At 40.3% G+C, this 17,550-nt stretch overlaps 1 gene segment (V, D, J or C); it reads right to left on the reverse strand.

The window, feature by feature from the left end:
* Positions 1-368: 368 nt before the first annotated feature.
* LOC115795279 (T cell receptor alpha variable 3-like) lies at positions 369-1,015 on the reverse strand (the record flags this gene model as incomplete). The annotated part of the segment is given in 2 exon segments: positions 369-643; positions 831-1,015. Coding segments are annotated over 2 exon segments (330 nt in total), but the record flags the coding sequence as incomplete, so codon positions are not given.
* Between the last annotated feature and the right edge of the window lie 16,535 nt (positions 1,016-17,550).

The following is a 17,550-nucleotide window of genomic DNA, read 5'->3' on the forward strand; positions in this document are numbered from 1 at the left end:
TTGTTTTAAGGCCAAGAAAATGAAAGCCAGACAGACAGCACATGAACAATGTTCTTCCACTGCAGCACAATGAGGAAGAAATAATGTCATTGGATGAACTGAAGTTCAGTGCAATCATTAGATCATTGCATCAGTTCATCTCAGCCAATCAAATAGTTTTGTGCTTCCACAGCAGCTCTGTCTCTGTCTCTGATCTTTACTGCTTCATTTCTCTGTTGTCTTTGTCATCAGTCCAATGACACAAGAATCAGAGGTTTAACAGTGTGTGGCTCCCTCTAGTGGATGTTGTGGAGTATTCTGTTGTCTTTGCTTCAAAGGTTTTTGTACAGAGTTTTGCTGTTTCCTGTCACTGTGGGCTGCACAGCACAGTAGTACACAGCAGAGTCTGTCACTGCAGCAGAGATGATGCTCATTTTGATTTGGTTTCCCTCCACTTGAATCTTCAGTCCGGGAATTTTTTCTGATAGTACTGATCCTGAATACGTGTGTGAGATCAGGAACTCTGGTGCTTTTCCTGGATATTGTCGATACCAGTAGAAATAATCTCCAGTTGTCACTTTGTAAGTGTAGGACAGAGTAACAGTGCTGCCTTCTAAACTGGACTCTTCTTTCTTGTCTGGGGTGAGTTGTTGACAGCTGACGCCTGAAAGAGGAGAAATAAACTTTAAACCATTTTACAAAACTCTGAAAACATAAACAAATTCATAGAACAGCACAGTAAATAAGTTTTTAACTTATTGTTATTGTTAGTATCTGTAGCAGTAAGAGTATTCAAAGCATTTCCAAACTGTTGGATAAATAGAGTATTTCTTGTCTTATTTGTAGCATACCTGTTAGGAGAGTGAGCATCAGTAGAGAAACTGTAGCAGAGTCCAGTGACAGCATGTTGGAGGAAATGTTTCTGATCTGTAAGCTGATCTCTGCTGAATATTTCAGTTTTTGTCTCTTCTGTAGTTCAGGAACAGCTCGGCTCCTCCCTGAGTCTCTGTGCCTCCTCTTTGATCTTCACGTCTCTGTTTCACTTCCTGCTGGTGAGCAGACCGACAGCAGCAGTTTGAAACCCTGTGAGGTCGGATGTTAACTGGAATTAAGAGGATGGATGGCTTTCTCTGTTGACAGATACAGGGATGTCATTTTTCCATTTCAATCCTGTTTTTGTGCGTTGATCATAAAACAGAAACTTTGTGCCAAATATTTTCTCAGATTATGTCAGCTGTGGGCCGAACATCATCAGACAGTTTAACAGATTTGATTTAACATGTAATAAACCAGCTGCTACATGTGGTAGAATATAAAGTAATGTTCTGACAACTAAAAAATAAGAATAGATTATATGTTATTTCCTCATGAGGCTGTATGTCAATAAAAAGAAGATCACCCAGGATTGAACCCTGTGGTGCACCACAAAAATAACAGCTTGATGAGAAAACACAGAAACTTAGTTTTAAAACTCGAGAATAATAACAGTTAAATGTGACTCCAGGAGGCAGCTCTGAATTTAGATGCTGGAATCTAACTTTGGCATCTGTCAGTCAAAAGGTTAGAACTGAAAAACTTGTACATAGCTCTCTATATTTAAGCTGTATGTAAATTGAGAGATAGAGAAACAGAAAGACAGACATGATCCGATTACAAAGGAGGCGGGAAGAAATTCTTCCCGTACTTTCGGATGCGTCTGGCATTGACATTACGGGAGCCTGGACTGTAATAATCATGTAATAATAGTCATGGCCGGGGAGGAAAACGGGCGAGGAAGGACAAACACGTAGGACTCCAGAGATGGGTATAACTTAAAGGTATTTATTGGGACCGGACAAAAAGAAATACAAAACCTTTTGGGAGGAGGAGGAAGACGAAGGGAGCACAGGAAACACGGGGACACGTAGGTACACAACATCAATGACGCGACAAAGAACACATGGAAACTGAGGGCTTAAATAAACAATGGGTAATCAGGGGAAGAGGAAACAGCAGGGCACAGCAGGTGAGGCAAATGAAACTAATAACACAGAGGAAGCAAACTAAACACAAAGCACAGGGAAAATCACACTGGCAAAATAAAACAGGAAGTGATAAACCAAGGAACACGCAGACGAGTCACAACACGGGGAACAAGACAAACCTACTGGGAGGAGAAGCTCAGGAAATAAACTAAACACAAAACGCTGGGCAAACGGCCCAGGACGTGACAAATAAATTACCTCCTCACCTCTCAGCATCTGCTTTCTCTGGATCCACACTATTAGACATTATTATTATCATTATCATTATTTTTTCATTATTATTTCATCATTATTTCAAGTGCTGTAACAGAATTTCCCAATTATGGGATAATTAAAAGATTTCTCACCTCATCAAATTTACTGCTGATTAGAAAATTATTTAACACATTACCATCAGAGAAAGTGTGGTAGAAACGAGAGTTTCCTGAACCCATGTTGGTTTATTTATAATGCCAGAGAAAGATATGATCACAACACACTGATCGTTAAGGCAGATTATTCTTCATTTCCTGGAGGAAATCAAAGATCACCTGAAACCTGAAACTAGAACAAGTTGTGTAACAGTTGCACCAAAGCATCCTGTAGGTTTTTTTTTCTGTTTTGTTTTTGTTTTTTTCTATGAAGTCAAGCTCAGCTTTAAAAAATTCTTACTTTCTAACAGGTGGCATCAGGATTCATGTCATCACTCACACAAAGAAATACTGAATCATTATGAACCTTTATTTAAGCAGGAAGTGAAACTCTTGAGATGAAGAGTCTCTGAGAGTGTCCTGAGCCCAGATACACAAAAACCTTCAGCTTCATTCAGATTTCAGATGATTTGAATTTCAGGACCACTGACAGCGACAATGTTTCCTCCTGACTGTTGATGCTGATATAAAGTGTTGGTTTGTGGTTGATGTGGATTTGCTGCTCATGTGAATCCTCCCACAGTGTTTCATTAGCAGCTGTAACCACAGTGACTCTGATAAAACAGGAATTAGCAGAATCCATCTGATATGAAGCTGTGCTTTGAATACCACTTCCCTCCTCTTTGAAGAGTAGTCAGATATCTGTGTTCAGGTTTTTGTACAGCCTCTTCTACACTTTGTATCACTGTGTTTCTAGAGCACAGTAGTAGAGAGCTGTGTCTGCCAGGGTTAGAGCTTTAATGGTCAGTTTAGTTGATGTATCTGTTGTTTCTGATTCATATCGATCATCAGGAATATAATCATAACCACTCTTTGATTTTGCTCCTTTGTAAAGTATAAACTGAGGAGCCTGAAGGTCAGAATGATGTCTGTACCAGTGAAGCCAAGCATCAGCTTCATCTGTCTCATAGCTACATGTAAGTGTGACAGTTTGTCCTTCTGTTTCAGTGACTTCATCTTGTTGAGGAGAGATTGTGTCTCCAACTGTTGGTCCTGGAAAAAGCAGATAAAATGAAGCCATCAGACTAACATTGTCCATGAGGCTGAGAGGAGAAGACAGTGGGAATCAGGAAAAGTAGGAAAGAAGTGAAAATCTACAATCCTCCAGACCAATGATTCATTCCTACCACAGGGTTCAGAACAGAGAAAGAAATGTTGCGTTCTGAGAAAGAGAAAAAAGTTCACCTATGAAGTGAGATGAAAACAAAAAGAGGTGCAGCAACATGTCTTTGGAGCTGCTGAAGCCAGACACACAGCACATGAACAATGTTCTTCCACTGCAGCAGGTTCATCCGGCTGGGCTTTGATTTCCTCCAACTTTTTGCTCTGCAGACAGAAATCATCTCATTGGTTGAGCTGGACTTTTGTGGGCGGGGCCTTTGGCTGATTTTGCAGCTCTAACATTGAAGTCAGTGAAACAGTCAAATATACAGAGATGATAAATAATAAACATGTTGAAGTGGCTCTTTATGGACCATGTCATTCAGATTTTCTTTGTTATTTGAAGATTCATATCTCAGGTGATAAAATGTGACTCAGCAGCTTTTTCACTGGGCTGCATTTAGAGAAACATGAAATGCTGCTTTGACTAAAAAGGAAAGGAGGTCCTGACATACAGGATTGATGAGCTGCTGGAATCCAACATCTCCCACAAACTACACAATACAATTCACACTGCAGCAGTCGCTGAGTGGAGAGTCAGATGGGCTTTGGAGCAGCCTGGTGTCATCTGCAGGGGGTTTAATGAAGGGAACCACAGAGGGCGTTCATGCATCATGTCAGAGCGCTCTGTCCACACATTTATCAGCATGTGTGTCCTGCTGCCTTCAGGTGACTGCAGGGCTTCAATGATCATCCTCTGTGTCATTTTGTCCAAGAAAATCAAAACGCAGTTGTTAGGAATTATTTTTTACTCAGTGAATAAAGGACAAATGTTTAAAGGTAAACTCCAGTAAATTAAATAATAAACAGTGGATCAACCAAATAATAAACAATTAAATAATACATTAGACAGAGAGCAACAGATCAGAAAGTTCTAGACTAAATTCTCTGTCTCAGTGCATCTTATCTTGAGGCTCGGCCACAAGAACCTACAATTAGAACATCACCAATGTCACCATGTTCTGTCATTAATCTGGACAAGATTGCTCTATATCAAATTAAAACATCAGCTGATGAGTCCACTGCTAATGAGAGAAATCTGGGTCATGAAAACCAGCTCAAACAAGACTGAATGATGAAGGCCAACTCATAGCGCCCAGGGATTGTTTATGTTTAGATAAGTGGCTGTATAAAGATGTTATGGTTAGTCAGGAACATGGGCTCAGAGAGCGAGAGAGAGTGCACACTCTTCCTCTGAGTCCCCACATGGCCATGTGTGAAATCTTCTGATACTTTAATATATTAAATGTCTTACTTTTTAAATTAAAGTGTTTCAGGTGTCTTCCTTCATAAACAACCTGTTTACCTGTCACAGTACAACGTGGCACTGTTGAAAAGTCTCTATCTAGCCCTTAATTTGAATGAGCATCTGTGTATTTGTGCCTCTCTTTCTACTGTACACTTCTCGGTTTGACAGCAGAGGATGAGATAGCTGCGTAAAGGTACTCTTGAGGTAAAAGAACACACATTTATCCCACAACACTTCATTTCTTTGACGTTTCTGTTACTTTGTGCTGGAAACATTTTTCTGTTTAATCATCACTGCAAAGTGTCAAAGAAAATCCAAACTGGATCTGTAACCCTGTCAAAATGTCTTTGAATTTGAGGTTGTCTTGTCAGAAACATGTTTACCTGAAAAGAGCACAAAAACAGCTGAAAAGATCCAAATAACAGCCAGTTTTTCCAAGTTTCCAGAGGAGAAATGTTGGATCTGATGTTCACCAGGAGTCAGCTGTGAGTGGTTTGATGTTCACAGCTGGAGTCAAACTGTTTTCTGCTCTGAAGCAGCTTCTGCAGTCATGAGGAGGAAGAGGAGGAGACTCATTATCCTCACTTTTAGTGCTCTTCATCACAGCTGTGACTTATGAATGTAGTCTGTATCCTAACAAACCACAGAAGTTTAACAGTGTGTGTCTCCCTCTAGTGGATGTTGTGGAGTATTCTGTTGTCTTTGCTCCAAAGGTTTTTGTACAGAGTTTTGTTGTTTCCTGTCACTGTGGGCTGCAGAGCACAGTAGTACACAGCAGAGTCTGTCACTGCAGCAGAGATGATGCTCATCTTCATTTGGTTTTCTTCCACTTGAATCTTCAGTCCAGGAATTTTTTCTATTCCTACTGATCCTGAAGGTGAGTGTGAGATCAGGACTTCTGGTGCTTTTCCTGGATATTGTCGATACCAGAAGAAGTAAGTGGCACCTGTTGTGTATTTGTAGGACAGAGTAACAGAGCTGCCTTCTAAACTGGACTCTTCATCCTTGACTGGAGTGAGTTGGTCACAGCTGACATCTAAAGGAAGAGATGACTGTTATAAATATTTCCATAATTTCATTCATAAAACACTTTCATTGGACATGTGTGTACATTCCTGTGTAGCTGAGCATACCTGTGAGAATGAGGAGAATCAGAGGAAACACACAGTGATGTAATGACAGCATGTTGAGGAGCATGAAGTTTGTTCTGTGTTGAACTCTGATGAATGTGGAGCTTTTTCTCTCTTCTATAGTTCAGTAACAGCTCAGCTCCTCCCTGAATCTCTCCTCCTCCTCTCTGATCTGCTCTCAGCTGCTCTTCCTCCTGTGGTTAACACACTTTGGGATTCATTTATAACCAAAGTTATTTAAGACAATTGTGTTCATTTAAATCATTGATCACTTTTTCAGCATTTCTCCCATAATCATACCTGATACTATATTATGAATCTGTACAAGTGGAATAATAAATTGGGCCGTCCGTGTGAGAGAAGTTTGTCATTGTTTATGAAGCTGGTGTTCGTTTCATTTTTTAGAGCAGGTCTCTCTTCTCCAGAGGTCACAGACAGTTGAGCTTCAGCCATCATCCTGGGCCAGTGTTTTATGTTCTTGTTGTTCTGTTTAGTTTTATCTCTGATCATGTTTATGAGTTTTCTTTTGTGTAGGTCTTCAGTTTGTTATAGATTTGAGTTTAGCTTGGGTTATTTCCTGTTGTCTTTCCTGTGTTCTTGGGTTTCTGGCGTCTGTGTTATCACATTCCCTTTGTGATCAGTCTCCGGTGTTGTCTTGTTTTCTTACTTCCTGTTTTATTTTGACAGTCTTGTGTTCCCTGTCCTTTGTGTTTAGTTTTGTTTCCCCTGTGTTATTAATCTCATTTATTGCACATGTTGTTCCCTGCTCTTTCCACTTGCCCTGATTGCCTAGTGTGTATCCTTAAGCCCTCAGTTTTTCTCTGTTCTTTGTTGCGTTGTTGTCGTTGATCCTCCTTGCTGTGTGTCTTCCATCTGTCTTATCTTTAGTTTTCGTTCTGGCACCCCTCCAGCCAGTTCACATCATTTGAATCAGCTTTGCTTCTCAGACACCTGGGGCCTGTTCCAGGAAGCAGGTTTTGCTAATAACTCTGGGTTTGTGAATCCTAAAATGAGGAAACTCAGGTTTTCAGTTCCAGAAAGAGCTAACTCCAACTCTGAGTCAGTTACCGGGGTAACAGACTCTGTGACCCTAACCTGGCAGGTTTTAACCAACAAACTCTGAGTGTCTCTCTGACTCCGCCCCTCCTGCTGCACCTGAACCACCTGTCTGACGCTCCCACTCATTTCCTCATTCATAAAGACGCTGCAAAGCTTCAGAGGAGCGAATTCATCTGCAGACGTTTATGTTTCTACAAGCACTGAAATCCCAGTTAGACGTTAGTTTGTTATTTTTGTAACATGAAGCTTTTACAGTCGTTCACTCGTCAACAGGCTGTAAGGGTGGAGACAGCGATGATGTCATGGATTTATAATGAGGCAGCTGCAGCTGTCAGACTGTCAGTCAGTCCCTCTGAAACATTTACTGTAGTTACTGTAGCATCACTGTTACATCACACTGATCTGGATGAAGCTGCTGACACAGAACACACTGTGGATGGAAACGTCCGGATCCTGGAGATGATGTGAATGTTTGAGTGAAGATGAGGCTGAAATATTTGAAGACTTGAAAACTGAACTAAAAGAATTTAAAATGATTTAAATATTGACATGTTGAAAGTTGTGGTGTCTGAAATTCAAAGTATGAATCTTGACATATTTTCCACTGAAAATCACCTAAATCAGTGATCTTAGGCTCTATAACAGATCTGCAAATGGCGTCTGAGGCCACCTGCACCACAGGAGTACCCAAATGGATCAGGATCACGGATTCAGACCAGATAAGGTCCAGATCCAGTTCAGGCTCCAGTCATTTCCCAGCTCATCCAGTCTGGATCTGTTCATAATGGGTTCATTTTCCTGACAAGATCTGCATTCTTTAATTAAAATGTCTCATCCTCTCAAACTGTCCTGAAACACTTAAAACTAATAAAGCTGAGACATGCATTATAACATGTTTGCCTTTATTGGTAAAACTTTACATTCATTACAGACTTGGAAAGCTGCTCTAAATGTTTTCAGCTAAATATGAGACTATGACTGACCTCTGACCTTTAACAGTAACTCAGTGAAACATCTCTGCTGTGTCTGTCAGAGAGCCATCATCTCTCAGTGAAGCTGAACTTAAATCAGATTAGAAACACTTAAACTGGAAACATTAAAGCAGTTTTTTCTGTAAATGTCATTACTCAGATTTATCCAGTAATGGCAGAAATAATGAAATTCTCTATTACAAAAATAATACAGTGAGGTTCTTATTTCATCAATAGATTCCATTTTTACTGTATGATTATTTACAAATTAAATGGCCATAAACTGAACTGTCATAAACTGCAGCAAAAACAGTTTTTATTAAATAGACTGACCTGAGGTCAGCTCCCCGGGGTCTGCTGCTGTCTCAATCTCTAACACGGAGGTCGGTCAGTAAACTCAGTCTGAGCTGTTTGTCCACATTTTTATCTTCACTTTCTGTCTCCTGCAGTTTGTCCGTCAGGCTCAATAATTGGATTTTATAAATTAAATGTGAAATTAGGATTCAGCTTCATCTGATGGAGATTGTGTGAATGATGACAGCAGACATTATAAAGAAATGATATATTTGATAACAAACTGTTATTCTGTCTATGATGATGTCAGAGTGGGTCAGGCTGATTAAAGTGACTCGTCATGCTCCACGCTGACACGTGCGATCCTCCATCATCGGATTAAAATGGAGGCTCCACTTTTTATTTACCCGTTGCCATGGTGAATCCTGGTATCAGCGCTCCATTGATGATGGCTTTCTTTCCTTACTCACGTGCTGAGTCTTACACGCCTCTCTGCAGCTTCTCTCCTCCTGCCATCCCCCCAAAACCCCATCCCCATAGAGTCGGTGCCTGCTCCCAGACCACCAAAAAACAAAGCTAAAATCAGCAAAAAGCTATTTAAGCATAAAAATTCAAAAACAATAAATAATACAGCTTCATCAACTGCACCAAAGAATAAAACAATTAAATGTGGATTGTTAAACATTAGGTCTCTCTCTTCCAAGTCCCTATTAGTAAATGATTTAATAATTGATCAACGTATTGATTTATTCTGCCTTACAGAAATCTGGTTACAGCAGGATGAATATGTTAGTTTAAATGAATCAACACCCCCGAGTCACAGTAACTGTCAGAATGCTCGAAGCACAGGTCGAGGAGGAGGATTAGCTGCAATCTTCAATTCCAGCTTATTAATTAATCAAAGACCCAGACAAAGTTTTCATTCTTTTGAAAGCCTGACTCTTAGTCTTGTCCATCCTAATTGGGAAAATCAAAAACCTGTTTTATTTGTTATTATCTATTGTCCACCTGGTCCTTACTCAGAGTTTCTGTCTGATTTCTCAGACTTTTTATCTGATTTAGTGCTCAGTTCAGATAAAATCATTATAGTGGGTGATTTTAACATCCATGTAGATGCTGAGAATGACAGCCTCAACACTGCATTTAATCTATTGTTAAATTCAATTGGCTTCTCTCAAAATGTAAAGGAGCCCACCCACCACTTTAATCATACTCTGGATCTTGTCCTGACATATGGCATAGAAACTGAAGACTTAACAGTATTCCCTGAAAGCCCCCTCCTGTCTGATCATTTCTTAGTAACATTTACATTTACTTTAATGGATTACACAGCAGTGGGGAATAAGTTTTATTACAGTAGAAGTCTTTCTGAAAGTGCTGTAACTAAGTTTAAGGATCTAATTCTTCATTATTATGCTCTTCAGTGCCAACACAGTGCAGAGCAGCTACCTAAACTCTGCTCCCAGTGAGGTCGATTATCTCGTCAATAGTTTTACATCCTCACTGCGTATAACTTTGGATACTGTGGCTCCTCTGAAAAGGAAAGCTTCAAATCAGAAGTGCCTGACTCCGTGGTATAATTCACAAACGCACAGCTTAAAGCAGATAACCCGAAAGCTGGAGAGGGAATGGCGTCTCACTAAATTAGAAGATGCTCATTTAGCCTGGAAAAAGAGTTTGTTGCTCTATAAAAAAGCCCTCCGTAAAGCTAGGACATCTTACTGTTCATCATTAATTGAAGAAAATAAGAACAACCCCAGGTTTGTTTTCAGCACTGTAGCCAGGCTGACAAAGAGTCAGAGCTCTGTAGAGCCGAGTATTCCTTTCACGTTAACTAGTAGTGACTTCATGGATTTCTTTACAAATAAAATTTTAGACATTAAGGAAAAAATTATTCATAACTATCTCAAAGATTATTCTTCATGTTCGGCTGCTTTCAGCACTGCTGGTATTTGTTTAGACTCTTTTGCTCCAGTTGATCTTTCAGAGTTAACTTCAATAGTTACTTCCTCCAAACCAGCAACATGTTTATTAGATCCCATTCCTACTAGACTGTTCAAAGAAGTCTTTCCATTTATTGATGCTTCAATCTTAAAAATGATCAATCAGTCTTTATTAGTTGGCTATGTACCACAGACCTTCAAGGTGGCTGTAATTACACCTCTACTTAAAAAGCCATCACTGACCCAGCTGTCTTAGCTAATTATAGGCCAATCTCCAACCTTCCTTTTCTCTCAAAGACTCTTGAAAGAGTAGTTGTAAAACAGCTAACTGATCATCTGCAGAGGAACGGTTTATTTGAAGAGTTTCAGTCAGGTTTCAGAATTCATCACAGTACAGAAACAGCATTAGTGAAGGTTACAAATGATCTTCTTACAGCCTCTGACAGTGGACTCATCTCTGTTCTTGTCCTGTTGGACCTCAGTGCAGCTTTGATACTGTTGACCATAACATTTTATTACAGAGATTAGAGCTTGCTATAGGTATTAAAGGTACTGCACTGCAGTGGTTTGAATCATATTTATCTCATAGACTCCAATTTGTTCATGTAAATGGGGAGTCTTCTTCACACACTAAGGTTAATTATGGAGTTCCACAGGGTTCTGTGCTAGGACCAATTTTATTTACATTATACATGCTTCCCTTAGGCAGTATTATTAAAAAGCACTGCATCAATTTTCATTGTTATGCAGATGATACTCAGCTTTACCTATCAATGAAGCCAGATGACACACATCAATTAATTAAACTGCAGGAATGTCTTAAAGACATTAAGGCCTGGATGACCTCTAATTTCCTGCTTCTAAATTCAGATAAAAATGAAGTTCTTGTTCTCTGCCCCACAAATCTTAGAAACATGGTGTCTAACCAGATACTTACTCTGGATGGCATTACTTTGGCCTCCAGTAACACTGTGAGAAATCTTGGAGTCATTTTTGACCAGGATATGTCCTTCAATGCACATATTAAACAAATATGTAGGACCGCTTTTTTGCATTTGTGCAATATTTCTAAAATTAGAAACATCCTTTCTCAGAGTGATGCTGAAAAGCTCATTCATGCATTTATTACTTCTAGGCTGGACTATTGTAATTCATTATTATCAGGCTGTCCTAAAAGCTCCCTGAAAAGCCTTCAGCTGATCCAAAATGCTGCAGCTAGAGTACTGACAGGGACTAGAAAGAGAGAGCAGATTTCTCCCATATTGGCTTCTCTTCATTGGCTCCCTGTTAAATCTAGAATAGAATTTAAAATCCTTCTCCTCACATACAAGGTCTTAAATAATCAGGCGCCATCTTATCTCAAAGACCTCATAGTACCATATCACCCCAACAGAGCACTTCGCTCTCAGACTGCTGGCTTACTTGTGGTTCCTCAGATACTTAAGAGTAGAATGGGAGGCAGAGCCTTCAGCTTTCAGGCGCCTCTTCTGTGGAACCAGCTTCCAGCTTGGATTCGGGAGACAGACACCCTCTCTATTTTTAAGATTAGGCTTAAAACTTTCCTTTATGATAAAGCTTATAGTTAGAGCTGGATCAGGTGACCCTGAACCATCCCTTAGTTATGCTGCTATAGGCCTAGTCTGCTGGGGGGTTCACATAATGCACTGTTTCTTCTCATTCACCTTATTTACTTTGTTTATACTCCACTCTGCATTTAATCATTAATTGATATTAATCTCTGGCTCTCTTCCACAGCATGTCTTTTCTCTCCCCTCAGCCCAACCGGTCATAGCAGATGACTGCCCCTCCCTGAGCCTGGTTCTGCTGGAGGTTTCTTCCTGTTAAAAGGGAGTTTTTCCTTTCCACTGTCGCCAAGTGCTGCTCATAGGGGGTCGTTTTGACTGTTGGGTTTTCTCTGTATTATTGTAGGGTCTTTACCCACAATACAAAGCGCCTTGAGGCGACAGTTTGTTGTGATTTTTTGAATTGAAATTGAATTGAATTGAATCAGGGTGATCATACTCAGGGTTGACTGAACTGACTCTGATCAGCTGTTCTGGAACGGGAAATTCAGAGTTGCCGATCTCAGAGTTGATCAACTCAGGGTCTGTTTTTTAAACTCAGAGTTTGTTGAACCTGCTTCCTGGAATAGGCCCATTGTGCTAATGATTTCAACACTGGCTCTTCTGTCGCTTTTTACAATTCCTGGGAGCAGTCAATGTGGTTTGTTGAGTCTTTACTTCCTTTCAAGGTAGTTGGAACCCCTCTGAATTAGGTCTCCATTCAGCACATTCTTGTTTTAAGGCCAAGAAAATGAAAGCCAGACAGACAGCACATGAACAATGTTCTTCCACTGCAGCACATTGAGGAAGAAATAATGTCATTGGATGAGCTGAAGTTCAGTGCAATCATTAGATCATTGCTTCAGTTCATCTCAGCCAATCAAATAGTTTTGTGCTTCCACAGCAGCTCTGTCTCTGTCTCTGATCTTTACTGCTTCATTTCTCTGTTGTCTTTGTCATCAGTCCAATGACACAAGAATCAGAGGTTTAACAGTGTGTGGCTCCCTCTAGTGGATGTTGTGGAGTATTCTGTTGTCTTTGCTCCAAAGGTTTTTGTACAGAGTTTTGCTGTTTCCTGTCACTGTGGGCTTCACAGCACAGTAGTACACAGCAGAGTCTGTCACTGCAGCAGAGATGATGCTCATCTTGATTTGGTTTCCCTCCACTTGAATCTTCAGTCCAGGAATTTTTTCTGCTAGTACTGATCCTGAATACGTGTGTGAGATCAGGAACTCTGGTGCTTTTCCTGGATATTGTCGATACCAAAAGAAATAATCATTAGTTGACACTTTGTAAGTGTAGGACAGAGTAACAGTGCTGCCTTCTAAACTGGACTCTTCTTTCTTTTCTGGGGTGAGTTGTTGACAGCTGACGCCTGAAAGAGGAGAAATAAACTTTATACAATATTACAAAAACATGAATCACATCCATAGCACAGTAAAAATGAGTTTTTAACTTATTATTATTATTGTTAGTATCTGTAGCAGTAAGAGTACTCAAAGCATTTCCAAACTGTTGGATAAATAGAGTATTTCTTGTCTTATTTGTAGCATACCTGTTAGGAGAGTGAGCATCAGTAGAGAAACTGCAGCAGAGTCCAGTGACAGCATGTTGGAGGAAATGTTTCTGATCTGTAAGCTGATCTCTGCTGAATATTTCAGTTTTTGTCTCTTCTGTATTTCAGGAACAGCTCGGCTCCTCCCTGAGTCTCTGTGCCTCCTCTTTGATCTTCACGTCTCTGTTTCACTTCCTGCTGGTGAGCAGACCGACAGCAGCAGTTTGAAACCCTGTGAGGTCGGATGTTAACTGGAATTAAGAGGATGGATCGCTTTCTCTGTTGACAGATACAGGGATGTCATTTTTCCATTTCAATCCTGCTTTTGTGCATTGATCATAAAACAGGAACTTTGTGCCAAATATTTTTCTCAGATTATGTCAGCTGTGGGCCGAACATCATCAGACAGTTTAACAGATTTGATTTAACATGTAATAAACCAGCTGCTACATGTGGTAGCACGTAAATAAAATCAAAAAAATCAAGCTCCTCCACCTCATCGATGAACCACCCCTAGTCAAAAACAACCAATCAGAGCCAGGATGAGGGTCAATCACTGTCAATACCAATCAATACTGATGCTTTTTAATAATTATGAAGAATTTTCATGAAGTTTAACAGGTTTGAGATTTTTTCCTTTGGATCATTGATTAGTTAAAATCCAGGATAGAATTGGGCAAAGTTTATAGGTAAGTAGAAAATACTTTTTTCAAAATAAAAGTTATTGTTCTGAAACAAGAGAATATTAACAAAGCATTTTTCCCCATATATTGATGTCTCAATTTTTTTTTCATAAATGAAGTGTACAAAATCATCACGGAAGAACAAATGCAAATTGTTTTTCTTAAATAAACAAGCTGTACAAATTTAAATTTGCTTTAAATGTTTTGTAGCAATTCCTTTTTTTCCCAAATAAAATATGTTATGTGTCACATGAAGTATAACAAAACACTGTGGGGAGGGGAGGAGCAAAGTGCTCTGTGCTGTGACAGGAGCGACACTTAGACAGTCAGCTCTCATCTTTGATGAAACCGCAGCACTGCATACAGGAGAGAAACTGAAGCTAAAGTATCGATCCCATTATGCTGATATTGATCAATACCAATACCAACGTTGGTATTGATATTATCAATATTAGGATCGATTTGCCCACCACTAGTACTAATGACGGAGAAACAACTGACTTATCTGCCATCACTGGTAGCCATGGTAACTACAGGGTTCTAGCAACAAATATTTTTCAGCCCAGCGCTAACGCTAATACTAATTAGTAAGCTAATGCTAACAGCTAAATGCCACTTCTGCTTGTTAACTGAGTGACGGGGCCTACGATGTTACTGGAAACCACCTCTGAAGCCTAGACAGTAATCACAGTCATTGTGAACCTGTAGTTACATTTCTTGAGGTGCATGTCAGGATAGGTTCAGAGAGGATTTTCAGTTATGTACAAAGGACCAATACAGAACTCTAAATCAGGCCTTATTAGATCGATAGAGTGATAATTATTGCATATAATCCAGAAAGATTATTTATATAGTATGCATTTAATGTGTCCCAGAGTGCCATTTGCTTCCAGTAATGTGTTTGCAGAAATCACATAAAAAGCATACACAACAAAAACATAATGCAGATTTTTTAATGAATAGCTGCTAAAAGCATTTCCAACATTTGAATATCAGCCACCATGTTGTGAGCAGAAACTATCAGGTTTTTAATGCATTCTCTTTTCTTCATGTTGCTGATCAGGTGGTTGATGAAGGACCTCCAACTGTTTCACTGTAAAGGTTTTAAGGTGGTTATAAGAACAAGAGCTCCTTTCACTCCACCTGAGCTCATCGTTGCTACTTTTCCACCACCGAGGTGCCGGTGCTCGTGCCAGTACTGGTGCTGGTTTAAATGAACTGGCGAAAAGCATGAGAACCCACTTCGTGAACTGCTCCTTTACATATGAGTGTGGGCTGGTCCTCATCTGGACACGGAAGCTGAAGAGCACAAAGGTGGGAGAACATGCTCCCCTTTCTTGAGCTGCGAACACACTTAAAGGTGCAAACCAAACTAGTGCAGCATCTGTGTGCAGCACAGAGGTAAACACAGACAGATTGCGAGCAAGACGACAAGAACGCACTTTGCGTCAACAAATTTGTATTGAGGAATTTTAATAATAGAATTGAGTTACTCCAAGGATCGTTGCAGCCCTAAAATTTGCATTAAATTTTTAGTTTGTGTATCAGAATACATGAAGGTTGGTATTTACCTTTCGTGCTGGGATTTTTTTGTTGAATAGGAAGCCTGAAATTATCCTTTGATCTTCGTTTTCCCTGACAGGTAAACAGGTTGTTTGTGAAGGAAGACGCCTGAAACACTTTAATTAAAAAAGTAAGACATTTAATATATTAAAGAATCAGAAAAAATACACACATGCATGTGGGGACTCAGAAGAGACAGGCCTGTGTGTGCTCTCTCTCTCTGAGCCCGTGTTCCTGTCTAACCACAACATTTTTATACTGTTATCTATACATAAACAATCTCTGGGTGCTACGAGTTGACCTTCGCCATTCAGTCTTTTCCAGGCGGGTTTTCATGACTCATGATTCCTCAGCTGTGCAGTCATGAAGCACATCATCTTCCTGATGTTTTAGTTATGTCTCCTTGTGGCCGGTCCTCAAGATTCAATTCAATTCAATTTTATTTATATAGCGCCAAATCACAACAAACATTCGCCTCAAGGCGCTTTGTATTGTGGGTAAAGACCCTACAATAATACAGAGAAAACCCAACAGTCAAAACGACCCCCTATGAGCAGCACTTGGTGACAGTGGGAAGAAAAAACTCCCTTTTAACAGGAAGAAACCTCCAGCAGAACCAGGCTCAGGGAGGGGGGGGTCATCTGACCGGTTGGGCTGAGGGGAGAGAAAGACATGCTGTGGAAGAGAGCCAGAGATTAATATCAATTAATGATTAAATGCAGAGTGGAGTATAAACAAAGTAAATAAGGTGAATGAGAAGAAACAGTGCATTATGTGAACCCCCCAGCAGACTAGGCCTATAGCAGCATAACTAAGGGATGGTTCAGGGTCACCTGATCCAGCCCTAACTATAAGCTTTATCAAAAAGGAAAGTTTTAAGCCTAATCTTAAAAATAGAGAGGGTGTCTGTCTCCTGAATCCAAGCTGGGAGCTGGTTCCACAGAAGAGGCGCCTGAAAGCTGAAGGCTCTGCCTCCCATTCTACTCTTAAGTATCCTAGGAACCACAAGTAAGCCAGGAGTCTGAGAGCGAAGTGCTCTATTGGGGTGATATGGTACTATGAGGTCTTTGAGATAAGATGGGGCCTGATTATTCAAGACCTTGTATGTGCTTTGATCTTCTCCAAACAGAATATGAGCCATCAAACGAGTTCTTATACTGGCCAGGTTTTGATCCTGTCTTTTATAAATACTGTCAATAATCTCCTAATATTAATAATACCTTATTTAACGATCCTTGCAGTGTTTTTAGAACTGGGACATAAAGTTTTTCTTTGATGGTAAATCTAAAATATATTCAGTTGTGTTTCCAACACCATAGTGCAGTGTTGTAGTACAGGGCCATGGTTAGGATGGATCCTACTCATATCAAACAGCATTAATTGGCTCCTACAGGTTTTTCCAACTTTCTTATCATGCAATAATTTTTAAATTTTTGTCTGTATGTCCTGAATCTGCAAGAATAAAGACTCAGTTCAAGCATATGCATGACTCTCTGTGCCAAGCCAGAACAAAGTTTGTGTTTTTGCAAATATGGTTTGAAACAGGGACCAAAACACACTTTAGACATGGAGGGTTTTGGGGGGGCAGTGTGGGCGAGCACTGCCAACCAGCAGTTGGTGCTTGTGGCATAACTGTCCCCTCAATTTTAACACATACACTTACGAGTTGGGGAGGGGGAGGAGGGGTGGGTCATCTCACACCCCGATTTCTTGCGCCTAGCCCGGGGTGGGGGTCGGGTGGTTCCTTGGGGACCGGGATGGCGGCGTCTTGGGGTCGCTGTTGGCCCTGGGGTGGTTTCCACTCGCCCCATTTTCAGAGGGTGGGTAGCTATGGATGAATGTGTGTCTTTGAATTTGTCACAGTCTTCGTGGGTGTGGGTGGGTGGGTGAGTGGATGTGTACGTATGGTGTATCTATGTTTATATGTGTGTGGGTGAGTGTGTATGCGCATGTATGTGTATTTGTGC

The sequence above is a fragment of the Archocentrus centrarchus genome, chromosome 17 (assembly GCF_007364275.1).
Source record: "Archocentrus centrarchus isolate MPI-CPG fArcCen1 chromosome 17, fArcCen1, whole genome shotgun sequence".
Taxonomy (NCBI): domain Eukaryota; kingdom Metazoa; phylum Chordata; class Actinopteri; order Cichliformes; family Cichlidae; genus Archocentrus; species Archocentrus centrarchus.